The following is a 13,840-nucleotide window of genomic DNA, read 5'->3' on the forward strand; positions in this document are numbered from 1 at the left end:
ACATGCCTCCATTTCCTCAATCCACGTGCCTCACATGAAACCCACTGTAACTCTACGTGCTACACACACACGTACCTCTCGCATGAAACCCATAGTATCTCTGTGTGTTCGGCACGCGTCATCGCCCGTGTAACTTTGGTATTGCACACACGTTCCTCTCAGTATACCCGTGTTCCAAACAACCGTGCCTGTACTGACTACAATTCCCTGCCTCTGTTTGCTCAAACCACGTGCCTCACATGAAACCCATAGTAACTCTACGTGCCTCCACACAACCGTGCATGTTCTGACTTCAATTCCGTGCCTCAGTTTGCTGAATCCAGGTGCCTCTCACATAAAAGAGATGCACAGCCATGTCTCAGAGTAAACAACACACGTGCCTCTACTGTATTTATAACTGTGACCACAATTAAATAACATCCGTCCAAAAAAACATCTTTAAAAAAGATGCACGGCCAAGCCTCTTATACATCAAAACCCATTATGTTCAAAGGTTATAACTAACATCACTGCGGCAGAAGATTGAAGATAACAACAAGCCTCCCAACACGTTGTTTGAAAGTTATCAGCACCAAGCTGTTTACTTCAATAGGCGATGCCTGGAGAAAATCACTGAAACCTTCCTGTTTGAACACCATTCTATTACCCAAACAATGAAGTAGGAGCAAGGAGTGCTCACATATATATCATCATCACCAGATTCCAGAGTAACTTCAAGAGTTAAAACGCCAGTTCTAGGAAAAGTCACAAACTCCTTCAAACTCCTCACAACAATACCAGGAATAACCTAACAAAAAACATCAAGCTATCAAAAATAAAATAAAAATTCAAAACTATAAATACAAGACGTAATAGAAATAAATAAATAAATAAACATAAACAAAGAAAAAACAATGGAAAAAAAATCTGACCATATGATGACCATTAACATTCATGGAACCAATCCTGTGAACAAAAGAACAACAGGGTATGTAGTCATCATCAAATAGTTGACACCTCATGAAATACATCTGCTGATAATTAAAAAAAACACCACGGGTGTAATAACAACTCCCAACAAGTTCCTTCTCGGAGTCGCTCAAACCATGTAGAGCTATAAAATATAATTACACGGGCTCAAGGGAACAGAAAAATCAAAATGTACAATAAAACAAGATAAAAACTTCCTTAAAAATAAACCTTACCAACAGAAGGTAAAGGAGACAACGCATCTCCACGACCAACACGATAAAAATCAATATCAATCCAAGTTCCATAATGTTCAAGCCTAATGGTCATTATATCACGAGGACGAACACCATAATCACTAACCAAGCGTTCCCAGGAAGGACCATGGAATTTGCTCCTCACCCGACCATGACTAAACAGAACACCATACAAATAACCTCATTGCACTGAAGAGCAAGATCAGTATCTTCTTCACCCCTCCTTATGGCTAAAGTCCTACACTCCTCGATGTAACGAGCAAGATGAGCTCTAACACTGCACGGAACATACTGCACAACAAATCAAAACAAGGATCATAATCAAAATCTAAACAGCATGGGCAGCACCAAAAGAAATAAGCGTGTGTGCCAAAAATTGAACAACTATAAAATGATTTTCTTACAACACGCCTCCAACAACGCCGATCCAGGACCACACTGAACCCATCTACAGAAGAATCAACAGAAGAACACGGGCCACCAGGCATACGGCAAAAAGGACAAGCCATAACTGCAAGGAACACAATGGTTATCAAGAACTAATCCCACAAAACCCAGTTCAAACTTGACATCTGATAGTGTTGGTAGTCCCCACCCGTAACTACCCCATAAATCTCCATATCCCGGAAATATAATGGGAACAAAAAGAGAAACGAAAAAGGGAAACAGGAAACCCACGAAGGCAACCAGTAGGGAACAACGATATCGCGAACAGGGAAGCGCGCTCAACGCTAAAGAAGGACTGTCGTAAGAGCAGGCAACAAGCGCGGCGGCCGGAACAGCTGCCGCCGTAACCACGCGACAAGAGCAGCGGCGGCGACGGCAAAGAAAGAACAGTGTGCGACGAGGGTTCGCCCACACCAGAGAGAAACAGATCTCAAAACAGATCAAAAGGTATTACAAAACATTAGAAGTATAAGGACTAAAGTGAAAAAAGAAAAAACCAAAAAGGAAAACCGAAAATCACGGAAGAAGCCGTGCGCGTGCCAAGTGTCACGCGCTGAGCGCATCGGAAAAGTCTCAGGAGCGCTCCGCGCGTGACACTTGGCGCGCGCGGAGCGCTCCGCGACTAATCGTTGCGGGGAGCGCTTCTCAATTAGTGATTTGGGGATTTTGTGTGAAACACGAGGGTATATGGCTAGCATTTTGGAGAAAAATAGACGGACCGAGGCCAGCCCAGCCCAAGGGGACAGGCCGGCCCGCCAGGCACGCTCTCTTTTATATATTGGACAGGGGACGAGACACAAGGAAAGAGGAATCCCAATCTCGAACCCTAGCCGCATCCCTGTTCCAGATCGATCTCTGGTGCCGGCGGCGAACCATGGCGGTGGCGGCGCTACGCAACCTGGCCGCCAAGATACGGATCCCCGGGCCTGCCGCCCTTCGGGCTTCGCCTGCGCCGGGTCCTCTGGCCATCTCCCACTCCACAACTCCAAAGGTTTGCTCCGTCCGTCTCCCACACCGCGCTCAAGTGAATCTCACCGCGCTAAGTAAATCACCAGTTCATCCTACTACGCAGAGCTAGGACACTACCTATATGTTTTGTGATCAATGTGTGCATGCGTATGGTTCACCAATCCATTGGTAGTTCGTCTCTTCGATTTACCCAATTTCGAATCTTTATCCTTCGCCGATCGGTACCTCAAGTCGCACCCTTTGCAAATTGTTGCATCATGTTGCTTGTTTCGTTAAGCAGCAATTTTTAGTCTTTAGAGCGTATGTACAGCATTCTCATTCGTGCATGGCTCGCTAATTAAGTATTAACATCGTCGTCTATCCTTGTGGCTTGCCTTTTTTGCACTATTTCATCTGCATTAGCTATCTGCCTTCCCAATCTCATGGTTTTCACATGTGCCTTTGGCTGTTACAGGTTACACTGAAATTCATATGCAAATTGTGTGTTTACTTAAGTAACCATCTTTTCATCAGTTATGGCTATTAAATTGTCATGAAAATGTTTCTCCTTTTACCTTTAGGTCGGTGCTGGACATTTGTAAACTCCCAGCAGGAGAAGTTCAATAATTTCAATGAGATTGGTTGCAGTTCTTTTTTTAATGCTATTGTGTCTAGAAAGTTAGTTACACATATGATAGTTAAATATTTGGATTCAAATCAGAACTGTGTCTATGTGACTCCTCAAACTAGCTAGCCTGGGTATTGTGTATTTGGTAATGAAATTGAAGTTAGCTAACTTGGTTGGTTGTTTTGGCAATCAACGTTAACTTGCCAGCTCCTCTAATATTTCTTTTGGAATTGGTTTATTTGAGGCACATCTAATATACTGTAGTGTCTCTGCTTTGTGCTCTATCTGGAGATGGACGAATTAGCATCCTAGGAACTTACACAAAGCTAATCCTAACAAGATTAAAGGTAGCATCTTTGTTGCTATATTCTCAGCCTCATATTGCTCCTCTATTCCATTGCAGAGTGATCTCGAAAAGGCTCTTCTCCTAAGAAACAATATTGAATCTGCTACATATGTGGATCTTCACTCTAGTGCAGAGGTGTTAGGCAAATATTGTGAGCACACTGAAGAAATCATCAAGTAAGTAGCATGTGATGTTTAATTAAGTAGCAGGTTATCGAATTTTCCTACCTCTTGCATCTGGGATGTTAAATATAACATATTGTTTTGTTCATCTTTTGAAGACAATATTCTGATGTACATGTGGAGGTTGGAAACAAGATGCGTACACTTACGTTGAAGTATTTCTTTACCTGTGTCGCAATCTGTTTCACTGATTCTATGATAAGCAACAAAGATGAAGTCGTCCTTCAGGAGCGTCAAGGTGAAGGCGTGGTGGTTCAGGAGCGTCAAGTTGAATGAGCGCATATCTCTTAAGTTATTGCCAGCTCTACTAAGTTATTACTGTTTTAAGGGGCTATGTATCTCTGTACTCCTAACTTATGGATGCTCAACAGCTCAAGGCAGCAGTGGTATATGTGCATGCCAGCTTGTTATGTACTGTATTTGACTATATGTGGTTGCTTATGTATGTCTGTAGTACCTTCTCATGTAATATACACTAGGCAGCAGTTATATGTGCTTTGCCGGCTTGTTATGGATTTGGCACCAGTTATATGTGCTTTGCCGGCTTGTTATGGATTTCTGCGTATGGTTTGTTTGGTTTGTTGCCTTTATTCCTTGAACAAAAGGTTCAGAGTAGGGATCCGTAGCACTAGATCTGCATCAATCTCTTCAAGATGCAGATCTGTTGTTTCACATGATGTTGCAACATTAATTTGTCTTGAACATAACCTTCGAATAACGTAACCTTGGAGATTTTTTGAAACTTTAGTCCCAAGCCTGCAAATAGCTAGCTGGCTAGGCTAATCATCGCCCCGAGGAAATCAAAAGCTTCTACGAGAATGGCCACTCTGAATGTTCTGAACCATCCCTGTTATGAAATAGTTGGCAAAATCATTAGGCGGTGAGATTGCTGACTTACTCTCATAAGATTGTTCTTATGTCCAGTTTTGTTAAATGTTAGTTGTGCAACATTGAATGCAGTATGCTGCTTGTCAAATACTAGTCGTTGTGGACAATGCCAATTGAATTGGCATGCACTAATCATTTCTGCACCAGAAAGCGCATTTGTCATTGTTCTAATATGGATATTGATCGGTGCTTTCATGCCTTCACTTATGGGACGGTGTATGAGTAAAGCTTGATGTGATGAGTGCTATGATGTGAGCAAAATAGCCTTATCACATCCTAGCTTGATGTGATGAGTGCATGAAACAAGGTGTTACTCAAGCCTCCGGGAATGTGCTATAAAAACAAAGGCAGGGCTATTTGTGTTTTATGAATGATGATGCAACTTTTGAATTAAGATATGACGGGTTTGCATGATTTAGTATGTTCACATCTGTGAGAGCATTTAATTTTTTTTCAAGGTTATAAAGTAGCATGGCATTGGCCATTTGAGAAGCAGAGCAATAAAAGCCAAGTTTGTCCATATGTACCCGCTCTTTTTCATGCCAATATGATTTGCCCAATATTAATCAGTTGATAAGCCTGATAAATTTATGGCATCGTTCTTACAGATAAAATGGACATTCAAAAGCCTGAGGAAATGCAGCCTGAAGCAACTAGGGCTTACACTCCGCAAGAGCGAACGTCTGGGGCGATCGCTGACTTTCAAAATGAGAATACCATTTTGTAGGGCTGATTTTAACTCAGATAAAAGGGAGGTTCCACATGTTCCAGTCCCCATCCTCACATCATTGCTTCCCCTTGACCATGATAGGGAAATGGTTGTTTACATAAGAACTACTTTTCAGTTTCCATACTTTGTTCTATTGGTCCCTGTTTTTTATTTTCAGTTGTGCAGATTTTAATTAGGGACCTAAGGATTCAGATTTGTTCCAAGCTTTCTTGCTTGCAATAAAACTCTTGCCAGGACCACTGGCCATAGGAATCAAAGTGAGACTACCAGTTTTCTGTTGAACAATTACTACTCTGATTTTATTGTGTCATATACCTAAATTTATCCTTAAATGAAAACTTGACATGCAAACTGCATGTCCTTATGTATTGTTTCAGTAACATGATTATTACATAGTAATCCAGTTAATTATGCAAGAGCCAATAGGGGGCATGACATTGTACCTTTGTACTACTATTTCAGATACATGATTTTATATAGCTAAAAAAATGTTACCTGAATCTATAATTGTTGTTGGAGAATGTAGCTTGCAGTGAGTTTCTACAAACCATCTCAACAATCTTTTGTTTACTGTACAGATCATATCTCAGGAGATCCTGGTTGCGGCGAGAGCGGAATTGACCAGCTGACATTGGAAGATGCTCATGTTGGAGCATTATTAACTCTAGGGTAGCCATTTGTTCAACCATCAGAGCAGTGGCACCGAAGCCATCCAACCATGCGTCACCAGGAGGAAAGTGTGAAGTGGCGGAAGAAAGTGCAAAGCCATCCAGTATTGCTGCATGGTGGGACCTTGGAGGCAGAAATGAAATAAATGGCTACGATGAGAATCAGCCAGAGAAAGTGCATCGATAACAAAAGGGGTAAGCTGGTGCGCGCAGAATATTAGCCAAAAGTGGCGCACAACTTCATGTGCCACTCCATATATATATTGCTAGATAGATACTAATTCTCTTTGATCTTTGTGTAGGTTTAGATTTTTGCATTTCTGACAAGAGGCACTTCTGCAGCAGAGCTTTAGTTGAATTTTTGGAAGCAGATGAAGCAAACAATGTTACCAATAATAATCTTAGTTTTGCAGGAGGTCGCTATCCAAGCTGGCGCCTCTCTCCTCGTCTTCGACGGCCATATCGTCCCTCTGTACCGATGGCAGCGATTTGTTCTCCTGCAGGCTTATTAGAGGCAGGAGCACAACAGTGGAGTGCAGGGACATCAACGTCGGCGGCACCAACAGCAATGACACGAGGTAGGCGACTTGTAGTGCATTGTCCATGTTGTTTTGGCAGAGGTCACAAAGTATATGCACTTGGTTAACTCTACTGACGTTCTGCAGTTGATTTGCTTGCATAAGTATGCCATGAACTATATGTATCACTACATAAAGTTTTCTCTTATGAGCAATTGTTCACTTTGTTTTATTAACCTTCATTATATTTTTTAGTAATCTCTGAGTGCAAGTTTTGTGGACATGTGATGATTATTTATTATTTGTGAACCAGAGATGGTGATAATAGGATCCAAGAATTCAGCACTACACGGTGATAATATATACGTAATATTTTCTTGATCAGTCTTATGCATCACAGTCATGAGCTTTTGTGTTCTTTTCGTTCTGCAGTTTAGAAATGATGGGCATGGTTCTTCCATCAACAAAACTCAGGCATAGTCTCTTTCCTTGTTTTTTTTTTATTTTTGAAACGGAGGCAAAAGCTCTGTTTCAAAAAAAAGTCTTATTTCAGATTAGAACTGAATATTTCCAATACATCCAGGACTTTAATATGTTCGTTTGAAAATGTTGATACCGTGCAACTATGTGTTCTCTTCTCATGTATGCACCTCATTGTTCATTTTTTCTCAAACACACATTTTTGTACTAAGGAGAAGGGTGTTAATATGACGCAGACCGAGTCATTGTTCATGCTATTTTGTTTTAAAAAGCACTACAATTTGTGTTGATGGCATTCTTATTCTGTTGTATTTTTGTACTTTAAATAGCATAGAGGATCTCACAATCACGTGAATGGTCAACCATATTTCCTTGGGCATGGAGACCAAACTTTTTGACAAAATGCGCTCCATTAATATCTGACTAGGCATGAAAACCAAGCTTACCATGATATTGGTAAATGGTAATCCACACTAGGAGACATGATTAGATGCATCCATAACTACATTTTGTAATATTACAGGAAAATGGTGTCAGAACAGTTACCATCTCCTTTTGCAATGTTGGCTTATTGTTATGAAATTTAACAGTGAAGCGGTTCAGCCGGACAGTTTACGATTGCATTTGCAGATTGTATGTCAGTGTAACATATATGAAGGACGACAGAAGAAGACTGTTTTCAAATACATGCCGGAGAAGGTACCTGCATCTTCAGACAAGATGAGACGAGATTGAGCATTTGCATATATCTTAGTTGGTTGTAACTACTAATGAATGCTGTTGCAGGCTGCCGACAGAGAAGAGACGTCGGCCGGGTGGATGGCAGAAGCAGAGCCTCTCTGGTAAGGCCGTGGGCTTCTTATTTGACACGGGCGCCCAGGGTGGGCACGCTAAGGCTGAGACCATCGCCACTCGTTGTCCACATCAATGCTGGCGAGGAAAACATACACAGAGCTACACAACCAAATTCGACCCCCATCAACATCAGGTACAACCTTGGACCAGGGAATGCCATGAACATATCTTAATCAAATAATTTATGACTGATTGCTACTCTTTACTTGATGTTTGGTTCAGAAAATAGGATCTAGCTTCAGTTACATTAACCATCAATTTGATTCAGGGTTAATCTCTACTCTTTCCCAGAACGGTTGCGCACGCTCCAGGTTATGATGTGGTGCTGGTCGGTGAGCTGACAAGCGGCCGTGCACGCCTCGAGGTGGGGGCCAGAAAGATCTTTTCCTCTGCATGTTCAGATTATTGCTAATAGTGCCTAAACTTTGAGCTTATGTGCCTATTGATATTAGGAGCCAAAATAAATTTGCTTCAGTTTGAAATATGTTTGTTTCTTCTCTGTACTTGGTGTAATATAGTGTGCCCCTTTTATATGATCCAACAGGTATTCACCGTCTTGATCGTGGTGTTCAGCAAGGTGGCCGCCAGAAAGATCTTTTCCTCTGCATGTTCAGATTATTGCTAGTAGTGCCTAAACTTTGAGCTTCTGTGCCTGTTGATATTAGGAGCCAAAATAGATTTGCTTCAGTTTGGAATCTATTTGTTTCTTCTCTGTATTTGGTGTAATATAGTGTGCCCCTTTTATATGATCCAACAGGTATTCACTGTCTTGATCATGGTGTTAGCAAGGTGGAAGTAAACATGAGAAGTACCATCATTTTCATCTGTGAATGGCACCCAAGAAACTTTGAATGATAATGATTTGCAAATAGCATCTCCAGGTAAGTTCACGGGCCACAGAGATTTGACAAATGTTTGATGAACCCTAGGCGTTATTGTTGTAACTGAATCTTTGTTTTTATCATGAACTTTTCTATCAGTCACCAAGCAATTGGATAGTGGTGATCACTTGACACTACAACTACCAATTAACCTGAGGTCAGAGACTCTAAATGGTCAGAAACTTCCCCCTTCTTTTTACAGTGCATTTTTTTCGAAAACACCTCGAGAGGGGCAGGGGGTTCCTGCATTTCATTAAGAAGAAGAGAGTTGGTCCAGTTTATAAGGAAAACTGGACCCGAAAACTAACATTCTCGGCTAATCAGGGAAAACTGAAAGAAAACCCAAAAAGAAAGATAAAAGAAAACAAGAAAAAAGAGGCACTGGAACTTGGGGATAGGGACAAGACAAAAACAAACCAAATTGTAGCTTGAAACATCCTCAGCATGACGATGTGCCTTGATGATGTTTTTGTCTTACAATGCATTTATCTATTTCAGCTTGAACGAAGTTGTAACTTGCAAAGATCCTCAACATTTATCAAACTCACTACCTGTAAGTAATGCATATCCAGATGATTGGTTGGAGTATGCATAGCTCCAAGTCCTCTTCGGACCCTTCCACCTCACCGGCCTCACCACTAGAGACTGCAACGCGAGAACCGGCGCCACCGCCATGTCTGCTAGTGACTCCCACGCAGGAATCCAGAGGCAACATCTTGGCCCTCTCCCTGCGAACACCAACTCTCTTACGATGCAGTGGCGTCCTGAGGGCGGCGGGACCAACGCCACCATCCTTGCCGACGTCCAACCAGTGCCACACAATTAATAGTTCTGCCGCCATGCCGATGCCCACCTCCGTGCTGATTGAACTGTTCGACCTGCCAGGAATGGACAAGGTCATTCGGCATCTACATTGATGTGCTATTTGCTCTCTTTTCGTAAGTCAAGTGTAGCCTACATGATCAATTTTGAACGTGCACTTTATCTAAACTAACATTTCTAACTCAAATCATTCTGGAGCGGAACTTGGGATCAAACAAGGCAGCCCAATGCGCTGAGAAAAGATAGGAGCGCACATAAACACCTCAAGAGGCGCTTGAAGGCGCGCCCCAACCAATAGTCTAATGCATGGGAGGAGGACAAGGGGAAGGGTGGACTCAGTCGACCAAGGTGTTGTTCCCATCCTCTAACCGCTTGTTGACGAAGATGAGGCATTGCTGGGCCTTGCGAAAACCCTTGGTGTCCTCGATCTTGCCTTCACACCGTCGATGGTGTCTAGGCTGTCGACGTCGAGAGCGATGGTCCTGTCCATAAGCCTCTCGGTCACAAAGATCTACATCATTTGTTCAAGGTCGAGCGTAGATTCATGATGGCTGCTTTTTTTTTACAGAACCTCATCAAATGACGGAGAGCTCCTGTATTGCATTAAGAAGAAAGAGAGTTAGTCCAGTTAATAAGGAAAACCGAACCAATCATACATGACATGGTTAATTAAGGGAAACCGACAAACACCACACATGTTGGATGTTGTAATCAACTAGTATCTGATGGGTCGACACTGAGGGCTGAGGCGGATCGTCTTGCCAACGAGGTTCTGAATAAAGATGTACATCACTCTGAATGAGCAATAAAGATGTACATCACTCTGAATGAGCAAAAACAACACATCACCAATTTTATTGTTAGAACACCCTTATATATTAAAACAGCAATAATTCCAACATATCATAGAAGCAATAGGAGAAATCTAGTCATAAAGGATAATCAGACATATAACAATAGTTTTTCTTACCCAAGAAAAGTTAATTATGAACAATTTGTGATATTTTCCTAAGACCTAACCGAGATGAGCAACAAATTCCACGAGGCACAATTCAGTGTAATCCTACCTTGCCCCACTTGACAACACGCTCTAGAAATCACCAACACCACCACGAATATGAATGGGTCCAGTACAAATAGTATAGATAAGTAGAACAACTATGTACCTTGAAGTGGATCGACGTGGATCAATTCACTTCCACCAATGGAGCAGGGAAGGAGGTAGATCAGAAGCACTAGTACAGGACCACGAGTATGCAAAGTAACTTAATTGGAACTTTTTTCAGAACATTGAAAATCGAAAGCCAGGAGAAAAATAAAGTCGGTGCCCCGTCCGGGCGTGCCACCAATCCCCTTCCGTACAGATGGCGTTGTTTCTATAGGAAGGATCCAGGCCAATTGGTTTAGTTTTACACAGTTCAATCAATCGATTAAATCACGCAGTACTTCTTTAAAGCATCTACAGTCGGTACCCCGAATCCTCCTCAAACATCAGGGCAGACAGCCCGGTCGCTGCCCGATCAGGAGAGAGAAAAAGGAAAAAAGTGACCCAAATGGATCCCCAGTTTGTCCACATATGTCCGGACTGTACGTAAACTCTCTTACCCAGCTTATATATGGGGAGGATATGGGGATGCCTGGGCGTGCCCGAGCAGTGTGCCACATAGGATTTGGTCCACACCTTTTCTTTTTCTTTATTTTTTCTCTCCTTCCATCCTACCAATCATATGCATATGATCGGACATATAGAAGGAAAAGTGGGGAGTATGGTTGCGTGCACGGAAAAATAGGGACTCAAATGTGACATGCCCAGACACGTCCAAACACTAACCGGGTGCATCCGTGGACGTTTGTGGGGGCAAATTTGGCCATTGTGGTAAGGGCATCTCAACCCGCAAATTTCCTCCCGCATCCCTCCGCGGACGGAGGGGACCACTCTGCAGACGCAGATGTGGGAGGACGTCATCCAACCATAGACACATATATTTCACCAACAACTCAAACTAACCAGACGAGATTCAATAAAATTGGGCGACTTTTGATATAAACATGACGGATTTAATTGAAACGAGTACAATTTGTACATAAAACCGGACAATATTTCGTCTGGTGAACTAAAAACCCTAAACTATCATATACTTGACGGTGACCTCGTAGGCCATGTCGGGCTGGCCGGCGGCTCCTCCTCCGTCATCGATGCCCGGTCCAACTTCTTCGTCATCGGGCTTCCGGCGACGAAAGGTGGCGGCGTCGTGGCAGGGCTTCCCAGCGGTCGCCTGACGCTCGTGCATGATCCTCTCCGCTTCCTCCTGCGTTGGCTGGGGGAAAGGGTGGCGGTCGTTGGAGGAGGCGTCGTTCGTGGTGTCGATCTTGGCAAGGGATCATTGCTCGCTGTACCTGGCCATCTACCCGTCGAGGCGACCGAGACGGCGCTTGGCCGTCTCCGACGTCGTCATCGAGCGGTCTAAGGCCCTGGCGTACGCCAGGTTTGGGTCCACCACGTTGTGTGGCGGGAGGACGTCACAATCCACGAACATGGACTGGCGTGAGGCATTGTAGCTGTCCCGTCAACGCTGCTCCCGGTTGGCGTACTCCTGTGCCATCATGGCGCTGCGGGTGGACGAACAACTGCCGCCGCTCCCGCCGCTGCCGAGGTAGTTGATAACCCACAAGTACGAAGGATTGCAACAGTTTTCAAGGGTAGAGTATTTAACCCAAATTTATTGATTCGCCACAAGGGGGGCCAAAAAATATTTGCAAGTATTAGTAGTTCAGTTGTCAATTCAATCACACCTGAAGACTAAATATCTGCAGCAGAGTGATCAATAGCACAATAATATGGTAGTTTGATAGCAATGGTAATAGTAACATCAGCAACGATAACAGCAGTAGCAGTAGTTTTGTAGCAATTGTGACAGTAGCAGCAATAGTAGTAACTTAGCAAAGATCAATATATGAAAAGCTCATAGGCATTGGATCAGTGATGCATAATTATGTTGGATAACATTCGTCATGTAACAGTTATAACCTAGAGCGACACAGAACTAGCTCCAATTCATCAATGTAATGTAGGCATGTATTTCGTATATAGTCATACGTGCTTGCGATAAAAACTTGCATGACATCTTTTGTCCTACCCTCCGGTGGCAAGAAACAAAGGGATATTAAGGCCTCTTTTTAAGAGAGAACCGAAACAAACCATTAACACATAGCGAACACCTGAACTGCTCAAACTACGGTAATGACTGGGAAGAATCCCAATTATTGTCACCTTGGGGTATGCGGATTATAACACGTAAGTGCGTATAACTTTTAAAATAGGATCAAGAACACAAATATATTTGTGAAAACATAAATGGTTAAGATCTAAAATCATGGCACTCGGGCTCTAATGACAAGCATTAAGCATAGCAAAGTCATAGCAACATCAATCTCGGAATATAGTGGATACCAGGGATCAAAGCCCTAACAGAACTAACTTGATTACATGATAAATCTCATCCAACCCATCATCGTCCAGCAAGCCTAGGAAGGAATTACTCTGTAACGCCCCAGATTCGTTGTGCCAGGTGTCTGCCAGTTATTCGCCGTCGTTACCATGTCATTTGCTTGCGTGTTGTATTTGGTCATGTCATCATGTGCATTTCATTTTGCATACGTGTTCGTCTCATGCATCCGAGCATTTTCCCCGTTGTCCGTTTTGCAATCCGGCGCTCCTATGTCATCCGGCGTCCCCTTCTTGCCTCTCTTCGTGGGTGGGTGTTAAACGTTATCGGAATGGACCGAGGCTTGCTAAGTGGCCTTGGTATAGCACCGGTAGACCGCCTGTCAAGTTTCGTGCCATTTGGAGGTCGTTTGATACTCCAACGGTTAACAGGGTAACCGTAAAAGCCCCTCTCTCTTTGCAGCCCAACACCCTTCCAAAGTGGCCCAAAACTCAGCAAACTCCCCTCCATGCTCTCCGCCGTTCGATCACGATCGCGTGGCCGAAAACCGCTCCTCATTTGGACTCTCCTAGCTCCCTCACCTATAAATAGGCCCTCCCCTTCCATTTTCGCGGACGAAACCCTAGCCCCGCTCCCCTCGCGCGCCGGACATGTCCAACCCCGCCGGACATGTCCAGCCTCCACCTCGCTCCGGCCAATCGCGGCCTGCCACTTCACCTTCTCCGCCGCCTCAGCCACTCCCGCGCCGCCACGTCACCGCCGCCCGTCCCGCGCGCCGCCGAAGCCCGCGAGGCCC

The 13,840-nt window shown here is 43.6% G+C and overlaps 1 protein-coding gene across 1 annotated transcript; it reads left to right on the top strand.

Moving 5' to 3' along the window:
* Positions 1-2,485: 2,485 nt before the first annotated feature.
* On the top strand, positions 2,486-4,307 carry LOC119323203. Its single transcript, XM_037596801.1, has 3 exons — positions 2,486-2,643; positions 3,632-3,750; positions 3,855-4,307. Exons 1-3 carry the CDS (start codon positions 2,527-2,529, stop codon positions 4,030-4,032), a joined length of 414 nt encoding a protein of 137 aa, XP_037452698.1. The 5' UTR covers positions 2,486-2,526; the 3' UTR covers positions 4,033-4,307.
* Positions 4,308-13,840: the final 9,533 nt, after the last annotated feature.

The sequence above is a fragment of the Triticum dicoccoides genome, chromosome 6B (assembly GCF_002162155.2).
Source record: "Triticum dicoccoides isolate Atlit2015 ecotype Zavitan chromosome 6B, WEW_v2.0, whole genome shotgun sequence".
In the NCBI taxonomy this organism is placed as follows: Eukaryota; Viridiplantae; Streptophyta; class Magnoliopsida; order Poales; family Poaceae; genus Triticum; species Triticum dicoccoides.